The following is a 16,325-nucleotide window of genomic DNA, read 5'->3' on the forward strand; positions in this document are numbered from 1 at the left end:
TTTTATTATTCGTTATACTTATTTTTAGTGATTGCTTTTCGCACTTGGCATTATTTCAGTAACCTACATAAAATATACTTTTTTATATTAATTTGGGGCAGTGGGGAGGACTGAACGTAAGCAAACATGCTGTTAGTTTTATAAATGATTACTCAGGGAGTTGTCAATATTCCCATAAATTTAAATTTGTGTTGAACAATATTTGCCTGGTTTGCTTAATCTTGCTGAGAATGCATGAGAACAGTTCTTCAAAGTGTTTCCTGAATTCTATAATACTACATTTCTTTCAAATATTAGTTGTATTTATATTCTTATAATTTCTGCTTATAATTCCCTTAAATATCAAATATCTAGAGTTATCTACCAATTACTCTTAATATTAATTTGATCTGAAATAATAATTATTTTTAAGTATATCAACTTTTCTTTATAGTGTACCATCAAGACAAGGTTTCTTTCCATAAGCCTCAGTCTTTCTTCCTTTGTAACTAACAGCTTTCTAACTAAGCTTTGATAGTAAGAACTGTTTTATTTGTTGTACCTTTTGTGTCATGCTTTTTACTTTATTTATTGAATATCTAAAAACTATCTTTGTCATTCTGATTCTGGTGTTTGTGGTGACTCAAGAGTTTTGAAAATCTTTAAGCTGCCAGATTTTCTCATAGTGGTGTGTGGTATCTGCTCAGCAGACATTTTTGTGCATGTGAACCTAACATTGTGCTGTCTCTCCTCTGTTCTTCTTTTTAAGTCTCACATTTTTACCTTGGGGTATGGCATATCTTTTGCATACTCTCCTTTCTATGTAAGCATAATACATATTATAAAAATAGAAAGTTGCTAGTAGATGTTTTCCTCACGAAATTAGAGAGATGTTTCCAGTCACTTTTCAGATAATAGAAATGCTGAACTTGTGCTGTACCCAAATTTGGTGCAGCTGATCATTTTTTCACTATAAATTAAGGCTCTTCCTTTGCCTGAGCAGTAATTTAGTATTTGTTTGAATGGGTATTAGCTGAATCCCAAATTATTCCAATAACTGTGGTTACTCCCAGTTCGAAAGAACTTTAATTCACTACTGAAGAGATACATGATTGTATGTAGAGAAGATTATGGTTCCAGAGTCCTTGGTGAAATCACAGGAAATGATTGACTAGTACCTTTTGTAGTAGAATAGAGTAGGTCCTTTTCCTCTTGATTAACAAGCAACTAAATCATAAAAATGCCAGTTCAGACAAATATCCTTGCTTTTTGAAATGTAAACCTTAAATTGATTAAAATGAAATATTTTTATCTGCTGGAAGAATTTGGTATACTGTCTTATTCAGGGAGTGTACGTAATATACACATGCCATATCCTCTTGGGTTTACCCTGCTGTTACAAATTATGTTAGAAAAAGGCTTTGGTTTTAGCAAGTTTAAGTCTCCTTGCTTTGGATTTGGTGAGAAAATTGGGAGAACCTTAGCTGCAACACCCAGACCTCCAGTATGCCTTGAGTGTAAATCATAGAGCTTCCCTCAGTGATGGCCTGTATCCAAGTAGGATGACTCTCCTGTTTGCAACTATATATTATTTCCAGTTTTAAAAGTTTTTATGCCGGGAGACAATACCTTTGTGAGTCCTGGCCTTTCTGTGTATTTCATCTAATGTTTATGACTGTATTTGATAGCATATTTTATAGTGTACTTCCCATAATTATCCCAAATGAAATCAGAAAATAATATTTGATTTCCTTTGAAGTGAGGGGATTGTTTTCCTCTCTGGCATCATTGCATTATTGAGCATGTAAGCCTATTATTATTTGAAATTAATGTTGGTATTTGTATAGATTGTAGAAATATGCATCAATAATATATTAGTTTGTACCAGTAAATACAAATAGCTGTTACAGATTTTAGGATTTCTTTATTCCTAAAAATATTATTTTTTCTATTCACTCTTTAAATGAATGGAGAAATAATGAAGTTCATTATTATGTAAACTTGTGTATGCTCTTGGTAAAATCATGTCTCTAGAAGTGTAATAAATTTGTACTTTGAATTTGTTTCTCTATTTTAGCTTACATTTTCCCTTTAGTAAAATAGGAATGTATATACCATTGCTACCAGGATAATGTTAATATTTTATTAATAACTTTAATTTTACAGTGTTTAGGAATTCTCAGTTAATTTGATAATGTTTCCTGAATAAGTAGCTGAACATTTCAGCTGAGCAACCTGCCTCCCTTAATGCCATCGCTAGAACTGCTGACCATCTTTTATTAATATAGTACGATATATACATTACATATTGTATTATATATCACTATATTATATATTTATTACATAACGTATGTATTATATATTATATATTCTATACATATAAAAATATAGGACATTATAAATTACAAATGCAAGTTTGGTGACAAAGGTTTACATTTTAAAAGAAAAAGTATTGTATTTGAGTTTAGCTCGGATGAACTTGAATAAATTCTAATAGATTATACTACATTAGCTATTCTGAATGTAATTAATTTTACAAAACAACTAAATATACTTGATTCTTTAAAGAGGGAAGGTATCTATTAATTTTTATTAAAATGTAGAATGACACTTATTGACCAAAATGTTTAATTTCAGTGTTATAATTTTATTATTATTATATAAAAATGTGTTTATTCCCTTACCAGCGGTGCTGGTTGCTAAAAACTAAATTCCACTATTTTAGGTAGTATCTTTTCAAGAAAGACCAGAAAGGTGACCTTTAGGTTGAGTATTCCCAAATAGAATTATAAGATATCATCTGTGCTCAGGTATCTTTGAAAAATAAAATACAAAGATGAGGCCTTTTTTTCCCTCCTGTTTTTTAATACATACTGCAATGAGTTGCTGTATCTCTATAATGTTTGTGGGGTAAAAAAGCACACTTTCTTTTTTTTGTTTGTTTTTATTTCAGCACCGCCACCTCCACCACCATCAAGGGGAGGGCCGCCTCCTCCTCCCCCTCCTCCACATAGCTCGGGCCCTCCTCCCCCTCCTGCCAGGGGAAGAGGGGCTCCTCCTCCACCCCCTTCAAGAGCTCCCACAGCTGCACCACCACCACCACCTCCGTCCAGGCCAGGGGTAGGAGTGCCTCCACCGCCGCCAAATAGGATGTACCCTCCTCCACCTCCAGCCCTTCCCTCCTCAGCACCTTCAGGGCCTCCACCACCACCTCCACCTCTGTCGGTGGCCGGGTCAGTGGCACCACCCCCACCGCCTCCACCTCCACCTCCACCGGGGCCACCACCTCCCCCTGGCCTCCCTTCGGATGGTGACCATCAAGTTCCAGCTCCTGCAGGAAGCAAAGCAGCTCTTTTAGATCAAATTAGAGAGGGGGCTCAGCTGAAAAAAGTGGAACAGAACAGTCGACCGGTGTCCTGCTCTGGAAGGGATGCACTTTTAGACCAGATACGACAGGGTATTCAGCTGAAATCTGTAAGTAATCTATTCTTTTCAGTTTAGGCTGCCAGTCTTAATGGAATTTTAAAGTAATTATAAGACATCTTTGAAAAAAATTTTTTTTTTTTTTTACTTTTTCTCTTTGGTGTTTGTTTTTTTTAACCCTTTGAATTTCTGATATTTTTACATACCATACAGTGCATAACTTTACACATTTACCTTTGTGACCCATATTTCTGTATCAAAATATCACCCCAGAAAGTTCCCTTATGCCTCTCCCTTCTCAGAAAGAATCACTGACCTGATTTCTATCACCATAGGTTTAGTTTGCCTGTTCTAGGACTTCATATAAAGAATATTGTACTATGTTTGCAATACACTGTTCTAGACTTTTAAATGAAATTTAATTTAAGGGAAAATCTTTATTAAACTATACAGAAGTAAAAGTAGTCCTGTTGAAACCAACTGTAATCATTTGGTAAAGTCAAACCATTAACTTTATGAAAATTACACCATATTTTAAAGTTTTTGTGTCTGAAATTTAGATTAGTAGAGATTCAGACTCCACAGAAAATTGAAAGAGTTCTAATTAGAATTTCTGTAATGATGGCAGGTAATTTTGGATTCTCTGAATTGGATGAGGTCATCATTTAATCTTCTAGAGCAGAGGTTGGCAAACTTTTTGCTTTAAAGGACCAGACAGCAAACATTTTAGGCTCACAGGCCATATGATATCTGTTAGAACTGCTCAGCTGTGCTATTATACCACAAAAGCAGCAGCCATAGACAGCACATAAATGCATGGGCATGCTTGTGTTCTATAAAGTTTTATTTATGGACACTGAAATTGGAATTTCATATGATTTGCACGTATCACAAATATTCCTCTTTTGTTTTCTTTGAACGATTTAAAAATGTAAAAATCATTCTTAGCTTTAAAAAAGTTATATAAAAACAGGGGAAAGGCTGTATTTGGCCTATGGCAGTAGTGTCCTGACCCCTGACCTAGAGTCTAACCTACCTAACATTCACATGCTTGCTCTGGGCCTTTATACGTGGTCCCTCAATTCCAGGAGGAACGTTTGCTCTGCAGGGCTTCATACAGGTTATAGATGGTAGATTTTTCTATGCAGTAAGTTGAGCTGAAAGAAGGAGATTTTAATTGAAAATTATTTTGCAATATTCTGTAGAGTATTATTATAACTTTCTAAATCTCTGAAGCTTTGGCTAGGAAGGGAATGATGGATAGGGAACACAACTAATTGAATGAAAGCATTTAAACATTAGCATAGCACAGATTTAAGAAACTTCTGGTCTTTAAAATGTGTCCACATCTTTTCTTATCATGTGTTCAGGATGATGCTTAGATCAGCCTGTGAAGAATCACCACCGCTTCCTCTCCCCATTTAGTTCAGACTAAAGGTTTCTCAGGACCAGTTCTCAAGTATTCAAAAGAACTTTGAATAGTTGTTAGTGGGGAGAATTATTGTCAAAATGACCACAGCCCAGGTGAATAGCAGAGTTTAATGGGGTTGTATACTTTAGAATTTCAAATACATAAGTTGACCCTTGGGCAGCACAGGAGTTAGGGGTACCAGCCCCTCAAGCAGTCAGATCTGTGTGTCACTTTTGACTCCCCCAAAACTTAACTGTTAATGGCCTACTGTTGACTGGAAGCCTTACCTATAACAGTTAATTAACATGTATTTTGTATGTCATATGTATTACATACTGTATTCTTACAACAAAGTAAGCTAGAGAAGAGAAAATGTTATTAAGAAAATCATAAGGAAGAGAAAATACATTTACAGTACTGAACTGTATTTATGAATACTGTCAGTTTACATCATGTTTCCAAGGTGAATCGTCTGTCTGTTAGTACCTAAGTCAGTATTGGTCAGTATTGTCTTATATAATGCAAACATTTTAGATGTTAAATGTAATACTAACACTAGATATCAAAAATGAAAAGAATGTGAGAAATTTGTATTTATTTACAGGTATAACATTTCATGCATTGATAATGGAGAGGCAGCCATATGATTGCTTTATGGTAATCTGGTATATTCGGTATGATTGCTTCACAGTGGCTAGCCTGTGTACTAGTGAATGGATTGTTACAAAATTGTTATGGCATACATTAGTACAGTCATATTCATAACACTGTATTGGAAACATTGTTATACTTTTTTTCAAAAACCACTTACCTGTGATGATAGGCAGATATGCAGTTTCATCAATTAGGAGAGCGAGGGTCATACTGTAGGATAATGTAATTCTTTGAAAGCAAAGCTGTAAAGCAGTAAGAAAACTAACACATTATTAATTTTATATTAACTGTCCGTCACTTTATGCCTGTGTAAGGATAGGCTGTCCACTTCAGTACAGGTCTTGCACACAGCGTTCTACATGATAAATACTTAGGTGATGATAACACAGAAATATTTCGTACAGTTATTAGGTTTCCACACAGAGACACACATTCACAACAGGTAAGTTTATCAGCTGTGCAGCATGATGATTACTATCCATTAAGTGGAGGTGGATCGTCATAAAGGTCTTCACCCTTCTTGTCTGCACGTTGAGTAGGCTGAGGAGGAGGAGGAAAAGGAGGTGTTGTTCTTTCTGGGTGTCTCGGGAGTGGCCTCAGTGGAAGAGGTGGAGGAGGGGTAAGGGGAGGCAGGCGAGGCAGGCACACCCGCTGTCATGTTATAGAGCTACATCATCATTTCTGTTCCTTTGCTTTAGTTTTAGTGCCCCGTATCATAGACGGGTCCATGACGTAAAAGAAGTCAAATGCAGTCTTGAATAATCTGAACCCTTCTTTCTGCCGGATTGTCTAATGTCAATTTGTTTTCCTGGCACTGCTTCTTCTACATCTTCTTCGTCATCGTCTGGCACTGGTTTGGAAGCTCTCATCTTTATCAAGTCATCTTCTATTAATTTTTGTGGTGTGGTGTCTGTTAGCTCTTATATTCCTCCAAGATCCATATCTTGAAATGAAACCCTTCACCACCTCCCCCCGCACCCCACCTTTTTTGCCATATCAATTATCTCTTTCATGATTTCCTTGCTTGGCTCTGTTGTAAATCCTATGATGTCATGTAGAACATCTGGACACAGTTTCTCCAGCAGGAATTTATCATTCAGGGCTTGATGGTCTTCACGGCTTTTTCTGTAACAGCAATGGCATCTTCAATGATGTAATCCTTCCAGACTTTCATGATGTTCTGTCGGAGTTCTCTTCTACAGTTGACAGTTCTCTACACAGAGTACCATGTGTAATGCCTTGAAGGTCTTTGTGACCCCCGATCTAGAGCCTGAATTAGAGATGTTGTGTTTGGCGGCAAGTAGGCCGCTTTGACACCTATGGTGTTAGCGTCGTGGGGTTCTGAGTGGCCTGGGACACTGTCCAGTATTAAGAGAACTTTATAAAGTAGTCCCTTACTGGCAAGGCACTTCCTGACTGCAGGGCCAAAGCATTAACGAAACCAATTCAGAAAAAGGGTTCTCGCTCGTTGTCCAGGCCTTTTTGTTATATAACCAAAAGACTGGCAGCTGGTGTTTTTCTTTTCCCTTCAAGGAGAGTTAGCAGCTTTATAGATAAGGGCAGTCTTGATTGTAAACCTCACTGCATTTGCACAAAACAAGAGAGTTAGCCTACCCCTGCATGCTTTAAATCCTGGAGCTTGCTTCTCTTCCTTACTAGGAAGTGTCCTTTGTGGCATTTTTCTTCCAGGGCATTTCTTGTAGGACACTTTTGTCTACATTTAAAACCTAATCAGGCAGTTATCCTTTCTCCTCAATTATTTTATTAATGGCATCTGGGAACTTGTCTGCTGCTTCTCCTGTTATCTTCACATTTTTAAAGCCAAACCTGTTTGTAAAATTATCAAACCATCCTTTGCTGGCATTAAAATTTCCAGCTTTAGATCCTTCACCTTCCTCTTGATTTAATGACTTCACTTTTTCTCAAATCATTAGAGTCTATAGGTATGCCTTTCTTATAGCAACCCTGCATCTACATGGAAGCTGCATTTTCAATATGGGATAGAAAGTTATTTCACCAAAAGTGCAAGGTTTTGGCACCTGATGGTGTAGCTGCAGCAATAGCTTCATGACTTTTTTGTTCTTTTTTTTATTATGGTCCTTAACGCTGGATTCATTTATCTTGAAACAGTGGGCAGCTACCACTGCAGCCCTCAATCTACAGTACATATCACACAATTCAGCTTTTTCTTGTAACATCATGTCTTTTCTCCACTTCTTGGGAGCACTTCCAGCATCACTGGTGGCACCTCATATGGGTCCTGTGGTTTTATTCATGGTGTGCAGTATTGCACTAAATTACAATGAAAAATACATGAGAACTATGGGAGATCACTTTTGTCTTTTGGATTTTTTTTGTAATTTTTTTTTTTTAGAACTTTTATTGAGATGCAGTTAACATACAATAAACTGCATATATTTAGAGTGTACAATTTGGTATTTTTTTTTCTTATTAGTAATGTATATATGACAATCCCAATCTCCCAATTCATTCCCCCCCCAACCCTCCCCGCTTTCCCTACTTGGTGTCCATGTGTTTGTTCTCTACATCTGTGTCTCTATTTCTACCCTGCAAACCAGTTGATTTGTACCATTTTTCTATATTCCACATATATGTGTTAATATACGATATTTGTTTTTCTGATTTACTTTACTCTGTATGACAGTCTCTAGGTCCATCCATGTCTCTACAAATATCCCAGTTTCATTCCTTTTTACAGCTGAGTAATATTCCATTGTATATATGTACCACATCTTCTTTATCCATTCATCTGTTGATGGACATTAGGTTGCTTCCATGTCCTGGCTATTGTAAATAGTGCTGCAGTGAACATTGGAGTGCATGTGTCTTTTTGAATTATGGTGTTCTCTGGGTATATGCCCAGTAAGTGGGGTTGCTGGGTCATATGGTAACTATTTTTAGTTTTGCAAGGAACCTCCATACTCTTCTCCATAGTGGCTGTATCATTTTAGATTCCCACCAGCAGTGCAAGAGCGTTCCCTTTCCTCCACACCCTCTCCAGCATTTACTGTGTGTAGATTTTCTGATGATGCCCATTCTAACTGGTGTGAGGTGATACCTCATTGTAGTTTTGATTTGCATTTCTCTAATAATTAGTGATATTGAGCAGCTTTTCATGTGCCTCTTAGCCATCTGTATGTCTTTGGAGAAATGCCTATTTAGGTCTTCTGCCCATTTTTTGAGTGGGTTGTTTGGCTTTTTGATATTGAGCTGGGTGAACAAGTTTATATATTTTGGAGATTAATCCTTTGTCTATTGATTCATTTGCAAATGTTTTCTCCCATTCTGAGGGTTGTCTTTTCGTCTTGCTTATAGTTTCCTTTACTGTGAAGAAGCTTTGAAGTTTCATTAGGTCCCACTTATTTATTTTTTGCTTTTATTTCCATTACTCTAGGACGTGGGTCAAAAGAGATCTTGCTGTGATTTATGTTGAAGAGTGTTCTTCCTATGTTTTCCTCAGGGAGTTTTATAGTGTCTGGCCTTACATTTAGGTCTTTAATCCATTTTGAGTTTATTTTTGTGTCTGGTGTTAGGCAGTGTTCTAATTTCATTCTTTTCCATGTAGCTGTCCAGTTTTCCCAGCACCACTTATTGAAGAGTCTGCCTTTTCTCCATTGTATATCCTTGCCTCCTTTGTCATAGATGAGTTGACCATAGAGAGATCACTTTTTACTGTGATACTCAGTTTACTGGAGAGACAAATGCTCACACTAACAGTATCACAGGGAGTTTTAAGCATATACTCACATTTGGGCTTACTGAAATAGCAACAGGAGGAGGGGGGTACAGAATTATTACAGAAGTACAGTGTGCACTGCAGGTAATCTTACACAGTTACAATTTAAACTGCATCTTTACATTTGTTTACATTTTCTCAGCAGAGAATAGTGCCATGTGTGCGCATAAGCTTTAATAAATTCTAACTTTTTATAATAAATTTGGGTATATTTTGTGGTAGTAAGTGATAAAATAGACCTGTGTCTACATATATTTTATGCATTCATGACATATCTTTTTCTTAGCTTTTTCCATTTTTCTAGGCAGTGTGATTCATCTTAAGTTTTTTCAAATGTAGCAAATCCTTAAAAAGTTTACCAGTGTATTTATTGAAAAAAATCTGCATGTAAATGGACCCAGGCAGTTCAAACTCGTGTTGTTCAAGGGTCAGCTGTGTGTGTGTGTGTGTGTGTGTATAATTATTTAGTATAGCTGTGCTATTTCATTTTTAATAATACCGATATCATACCTTTCCATGGATAATGTAAGTCCAGGGACAAAATTAACAAAATGAGTAGTTTGTATAAATGACTGCTCATTTTAGTCAGAGTGCTCATAGAGCAATATGTATTTTTTTCCCAAATCACTACAGACTTCCTGTGGTCTCTTTTTTTTAAGTGTCGGAATCAGGGATTATTTTGTAGAGAAATTAGATTTTAGTGAGATCCTTTGATACTGATATTTCCCCCAAATGTAGTTTATATTAGATAAAGTACTTTAATTAGGGTTAGTTAGCTGCCCTGTGAGGTACGTTTTGAAAGCTACCCATTTGATCTCCTTAAAGAGAAGTTACATGTTATAAGAAGGAAGGTTCATTTTGAATTATAATATATATATATATTTTATATATTATACATATTTATATTATAGCTTTATATTGAGTACAATATTTAAAACTATGAAGCTTATTAGTAAAGCTGAGTTTTTCTAGGAAAACATAAGTATCTCTAATTGCTCTTAGATATTTTAAAATGTGCTTCTCTAGGAACCTAAATACTACCTTAGTTTTATAAAATGATGTCCTTTGATAATCATTTTAAAGTTTTTCATCAGTCAAGGCTTTGTGTACTGGAATGAACAGAAGTAACCCAGCTGCAAGGACAAGTATTGTTTAGGAAGAGGTTTGATTGTTATTCTAAATTTGGAAATGTATTGATGGCTTATACATTAAGGAAGGGAAATATATCTTGAATAATTCTTTTAAGGCAGCAGGTTTTTTTCTTCTTAATTTAGTTAGTCCTGTCCTGGGCTTGATTGTTTGCTTTTTTGTTTTGTTTTGTTTTAAAATAATGAAATGATTGTAAGAGAAAGATTTTCAGGAGACAGAGATTTTTTGCTAACAACGTGTTACTAAATTTTGCTAACTTTTCTTTCCAAGGTATCTGATGGCCAAGAGTCTACACCACCGACACCTGCACCCACTTCAGGAATTGTAGGTGCATTAATGGAAGTGATGCAGAAAAGGAGCAAAGCCATTCATTCCTCAGGTATATTTGCATGTGTACATATATATTTAATAAATTTGTATATTTGAAGTTCTGTTTCTCTTTTTATTCTATGACACAGTCTGTCCTAGATTTTTCCCTGCTAATGAATAACTTACTGATGTAGGTTCTAGGATATATTTTAAGAATTTGTGACTAGTATATTTGAAACTTAATGGATGTCAAGACACCACTGTCATAACTATAAATTGGAACAACAACTTTGGCAAAATGGCAATTTTGTTTCCTAAACCAGAAAAACTAATGGAATGCCTGGCAAACAACTTCTAAACAAAGCTTGAGATTCCTGAATCTCATTCCTGTGACATTCTTGTGACCTAAGATATTTAGGGACTTCCCAGGTGGTGCAGTGGTTAAGAATCCTCCTGCCAGTGCAGGGGACATGGGTTCAATCCCTGGTCTGGGAAGATTCCACATGCTGTGGAGCAACTAAGCCCGTGCACCACAACTACTGAGCCTGTGCTCTAGAGCCCACATGCCATAACTCCTGAAACCCACGCGCCTAGAGCCCATGCTTCACAAGAGAAGCCAGCACACTGAGAAGCCCGCACACCGCAATGAAGAGTAGCCCCCACTCACAGCAGCTAGAGAAAGCCCGTGCCCAGCAACAAAGACCCAATGCAACAATATAATTAATTAATTAATTAATTAATTATTTTTAAAAAGAAATTTAGGTTTCCCTGATTTGCAAGAGTTGGGGCTGAGAAATGAGATAATTTATGCTATTTCTGGGGTTTGATAAAGAATCCTAAAGTTTTTTGTTTCTTCTTTATTGTTTTTTCCTAAAAGGTTTATTTGAATAAACTAGTACCTATTTGAGGTTATTAAGCACATGCGTACAACCATGTAGGTGTATCACTCTTAGAAGAGGGAAGGAATATGGGTTTTACTGATGTGGTGGTTGAGGTTTACTGAAGAGCATGATGTACTAGAAGCAGATCTTTTTTCTTATTAAATCTGTTATTTACTCTCTGTGGTGGACCTCAGTTCTCCAGTTTGTTACATGGAAAAGAATTCACAAATCAGATGATTTATATGAACAGTGAATAAAATAATATGTAACTTTCCAGCAGATTGCCTAACACGTAGTAGGTGCTTAATAACTGTTGTTTTCCTTCTGTTTGTTTCTCCTTAAGGATGTGGATAGCTAAGATCCTTTAGCAACATTTGTTTTCCTTAAATAAGCATTTTTGTTTCCATACTGTGTTACAATGATAGAGTAGACTAATACAGTACACAAATACTTATTGTGGAATAATAATAATAATAAAAAAAAATTCCTTCCTTCATGGAGCATGTGTTCTAGTGAGAAAGAGAGAGACAATAAAACAGATCAGAAAATATATATATTAAATGGTGATATGTACTGAGGACAGAAATTAAGCAAAAAATGGAGATACAAGGACAGGCTGTGAGAAGAAAGTTCATTTTGAAATAAGATAATGAGGGCTACCTAAGATGTCATTTTAGAAAAGACCAGAAGGAGTTCAGGGAGTGAACCACGTAGAAAACTGGAAAGTGTGTACAGCCAGTACAAAGTCCCTGAAGTTGAGGAACAGTGCCAGGGTCAGTAGGGCTGGAACAAGGGAGCAAGAAAAAGAGGAATAAGGAATGTAGTATGAGAGGTGGCAGGAGGCCAGGAGGAAAGGCTCTGGAGGCCATGGATGTGATGGGAAACCACTGCGAGGTTCTTAGCAGAGGAGTGTCAGTGATCCAAGCTAAAGATGATGCAGGTTTGAGTCAGGTTGGTGCACCTGAGCGGTGGTTGGATACTAGCTATACTTTGCATGTGGTGATCATTGGGTTTGCTGATGGATTGGAAGTGAGGTTTGGAAAAAAAGGAGTGATGGATGACTTATGTTTTTGAACTGAGTGACTGAAAGAGTGAAATTTTCATTAACAGTGGGAAAGATTTAAGAGGGGCAAGTTTGAAAGGAAACATTAGGAATTTGATTCCGTACATATTAAATTTGAAATACTTATTAAACATTTAAAAGTAGATGTTGAATAGACATTTGGTTATGAGTCTGGCATTCAGAGGAGAGATGTGAACTGTTAATATAAATTTGCATGTCATTAAGATATACGAGGGTGAGTCAAAAATTATCTGCACTCCGTTATGTTAAAACTTCTGTTAAAACTGCAGCCAGAATGCAGATAATTTTTGACTCACCCTGTACATGGTTTTAAAGTTAAGGAACTGGATGAGATCATCAGAGAAGTGGGTATAAATAGAGAAGAGAAAGTCTAATGAGTTTGGAGCACTGAAGAGAGTGGTATCTTAGAAGTGAGGTGAAGTGCTTGAAGGAGGATGGGTGTGATAGGTCACAAAAATGAGAAGAAAGAGTTGAGCTTTAGCTTTAGCAACAGTAGGTCCTTGGGGACCAGGAAAGAGCAGTGTAGGTGGGTTCAAGAGAGAATAGGGGGTAGAAAATGAGATTGGGTATTCGGACTGCCCACTCTGTTTCCTTTATGGCTTAGTGCTGATGCGGTTCCCTCCTGCTACTGGAAGTATAACTGAAATTGGTAGCTAAACAATGTGCTGGTTATATTTTTTACAACTTTTCTTTTAAGACAGTAATGGAAGGGGCCTTCGTTGGATTTGCAATATGAGTCTAGAATTCAGAGAGATCAACTCAAATGTGATTTTACACATAAAGAAACACAGGTTGAAATTGGTTACGTAGATACTAAGGGACTAAAACCTAAGTCTTCTTAGTCATGTTCTAATCTTCAACTCACTATCAAATACTCTTTAGATGTATTTTATTGATTCATTTTAAACCATTTTAGAAACCAGATTCCCCCAAGTTCTTGTTTTAGAAGTTGAATAATTGGAGAAATCCCCTAAGGATTATGTAATGTCATTTTATTTATACATTTTTTTAATTGTTTTAATGATTCTCTTCCAGATGAAGATGAGGATGAAGATGAGGAAGAAGATTTTGAGGATGATGATGAATGGGAAGACTGACCTATATATTATATATATATTTTTAAGGTGAAATACTAAACACTACTTTCTGTCTATGGATTCTGTAAAATTATCATGTAAATGTTCTACCAATTTGCTGTATATTTTTGTTGCCTTTTTTGCTTTTTTTTTATTAATCTGTGCAATACCTCATTTAATCTGTAAGGGTTTGTCATAATCCTCTGCAAAACTACTCCCTGTTACTGTGTGCACGTTTACACCAGGATGCTCACGTAATTTGTGAATATTTTCCATTCCATCAACAAGGGAGTTTAAATATTATATGTGAGACTGACAAAAACCTTAATTGTAATTTAGTTATAATGCCAGAAGGAAAACACTATTTTCATACCCTACTTTTTCTGTACCTAAATTTTCTTATTAAAATCTAGTATAGCACTACATTCTTTTTTAAGTGATGCAGACGTTAGTTTATTTAGCCCCTTCATTTTGAACACATGCCACATGAATGTTGAAGCTGATACATTGCACAGTTCTCTAGACATCACTACACTGATGCAGTTTCTCCAAGTTTAGCAGTATGCTCTGCGTAGAATCACTACAGAGATGCTGGTTGGGAAAATGAGTAACACACCTCTTACAGCAATATTGCCTGTTATTGTATAGATGTGGTATTTGGAGGCTGGAATCATAAGGAGCCCTTGCACATCTGTACTTGACTGAGGTTATTTTTGTGCTATGGCAAATGTGGCAGGCTCTTTTTGGCAAAAATTTTAAAAATATTTTTGGTATTATTCTGAAACAAAAGTTAATTAACTTTGTTGAGGTTTGGGGATCTTAGAGATAATTTCAGTTTACAGGAACTGAAGGAGGCTATGTATTGTGGTTACTTTAATATCTGTGTAAATACACTATAAAAATCAGAACATTATAAAAGTGATGTGGAATTAAGTATTTTTATTTTGCAGTCTGTATGGATTGAGGTATTCAGAAATACCAACCTTAAAAATCTCATGTGGCTGGCAAAGGTATACACCATAATGGTGAAACAGTTATGCTGGGTTTTTTTAAATTTTGATAATTTCTCAAGGTTTTTGTCAAAATGTCAGGTGAACAGTTACATTTTTCTTAAAAGATTAGTGGTCCCAATGTCAAATTTCTTGAAACACAAAACTGAATGATAGATTGTTTTTTTAAAAAAGCTAAAACTTTACAACCTGCACATTTGTTATGTATGCTAAATGATGTGTTAAAATTAGGGTTTCCTTGCCTCTCTACAATACACTAGTCTGCCTAAAGGTGGTTGTTTCATATTTATAGCATTAATTATCATACCTACCTACTTTAAATTTTAGGTAGAAAAATTACCTGATTTAAATACAGACACCTATTTTTCTCACATTGAGTCATATGCAGAATGTAGTTCCAAATGTATTTCCTTACTGTAGTCACAATATCTGACTGAAAATTAAGCTCTCTATAATTGTACCGACCAAAATCTAGTATTGGCATGATCTTGACAGGCTGGACCTGCAAGATGTGGCTTGAATTTTAACCAGTTATCACATAATCTCTAGTCATCGTGCATCTAGTTATCATGAGAAATAATTTAAAAGGTTTTGTTGCTGAAAGCAGTAGGTGGTGCAGTAAAATAGTTAAGTTATTCAGCTCCTTGCAGGAGTAATTTAAGCACATGGGAAAGATACTAGACTTTTTGTGTCTTGCAAAAACAGTGCCCTCTGCTGCTGGAAACCTTTTTCTGCTTACTCTCATTTTTATTGTGGCTTGAGCTCTGTGGGTCTGGTGTGGATGAGACTGGACAACTACTAACCAATAAAATTAGAAATTTGTGCAAATAGTAAATAGAACATTGTAATTATTTTAAGTAGTGTTAAACATTTTACTTGTTTTTCTTTTAGACATTATACAAATTTTTTTAAAGTATCTTAGAAATGTCTTTAAAGTAATGCCAATTTAAGATCTCTGTTAACTTTGGGGCAAGGAGTTCAGGGTTTCCCAGCTAACTTTGTTATGATAAAGGTTTATCAGGAGCTGCTGTGAGCAGAGGATATCAGTTCTTTGAATTGCAAACACAATTTTAAACATGTAAGATGGGTATAAAATTTGCCAATGATAATTGAGTTTATTCTTTCTTCTTAAAGGAAAAAAAAAAAAAGACTTTGTTGTTGTTGCACAAAGTCTGAATTACTATTGGTTGAAACACAGCAGCTGTGGAATTCAGTCCAGGCATGAAGACTAAAAGCACTCTAGATGTAAAGGTTGCATGTTTCAGTCCTCCACCACCTTGCACTGTGAACAGCACTATACCTGTGCGTTGTCTGAGAGCCTCCCACGTGTACTCCAGCTAAATGATTGTCTGATAGCCTTCGCGTTTAACAAGCTAGCATGAGGCTTTTTATATCTAAATGCTATGTGATAGACAATTTCAGCTAGCCACATATTGTATGTATGAGATTCATAAAGACTTTCAATCATTCATTTCCATTTATCAACTGAAATTTTGTTTAGTATGTGAAATTTTTTTTGAAATGTTTAGTGAATAGGATGTTGCACTGGTGGCAATTCATCATGGAGCATAATAAAATTAATTTGACCCAAA

The 16,325-nt window shown here is 35.9% G+C and overlaps 1 protein-coding gene across 1 annotated transcript in view; it reads left to right on the forward strand.

Annotated features, from left to right (window-relative positions):
* WASL (WASP like actin nucleation promoting factor) overlaps window positions 1–16,325 on the forward strand; it is a 64,149-nt gene extending 47,824 nt beyond the window's left edge. The window contains 3 exon segments of the mRNA XM_057730949.1: window positions 2,933–3,453; window positions 10,644–10,752; window positions 13,683–16,325. Coding sequence (XP_057586932.1) covers window positions 2,933–3,453; window positions 10,644–10,752; window positions 13,683–13,744 — 692 coding nt within the window. The 3' untranslated portion in view covers window positions 13,745–16,325.

Source organism: Hippopotamus amphibius, chromosome 4 (assembly GCF_030028045.1).
Source record: "Hippopotamus amphibius kiboko isolate mHipAmp2 chromosome 4, mHipAmp2.hap2, whole genome shotgun sequence".
NCBI classification, from domain to species: domain Eukaryota; kingdom Metazoa; phylum Chordata; class Mammalia; order Artiodactyla; family Hippopotamidae; genus Hippopotamus; species Hippopotamus amphibius.